At 58.6% G+C, this 384-nt stretch overlaps 1 protein-coding gene across 1 annotated transcript; it reads right to left on the reverse strand.

Annotated features, from left to right (window-relative positions):
* Nucleotides 1-15: 15 nt before the first annotated feature.
* Nucleotides 16-339, reverse strand: LOC103914550 (nicotinamide N-methyltransferase-like; the record flags this gene model as incomplete). Its single annotated transcript, XM_009321251.1, has 1 exon — nucleotides 16-339. A coding segment is annotated over exon 1 (324 nt), but the record flags the coding sequence as incomplete, so codon positions are not given.
* Nucleotides 340-384: the final 45 nt, after the last annotated feature.

Genomic DNA, 384 nt, shown 5'->3' on the forward strand with positions numbered 1-384 from the left:
CACGGCTTCCTCCACCTCGTTTCTCTCCAGGCGGAGGCACGAGAAAACCTGCTTGTTGAAGGCGTAGTAGGTTTCCCGGAGGACGGTCACCATCACCAGGTGCCCCCCCGGCTTCACGAGGGCACCGACGTTTCTCAGGGTGCTGCGGAAGGTGGCCGGGTCCTTGCAGGCGGCCTCCAAGCAGAGGGTGGAGAGGACGCAGTCGGCAGGAGGCAGGGACACGGGGTCCACGGGGTTGGCTTTGGTCACGTCGCACTTCAGAACCTGCCTCACCTTCTTTCTCAGTTTCTCCTCTTTCTCAGCCCACTTCTCCCTAGCAAGTAAACAACGAGCCTTCATCTATGTATTTGTTTATGTGGTTATTCAGCATCTGCGCCTGCGACT

Source organism: Pygoscelis adeliae, unplaced genomic scaffold, assembly GCF_000699105.1.
Source record: "Pygoscelis adeliae isolate BGI_AS28 unplaced genomic scaffold, ASM69910v1 C10101187, whole genome shotgun sequence".
NCBI classification, from domain to species: domain Eukaryota; kingdom Metazoa; phylum Chordata; class Aves; order Sphenisciformes; family Spheniscidae; genus Pygoscelis; species Pygoscelis adeliae.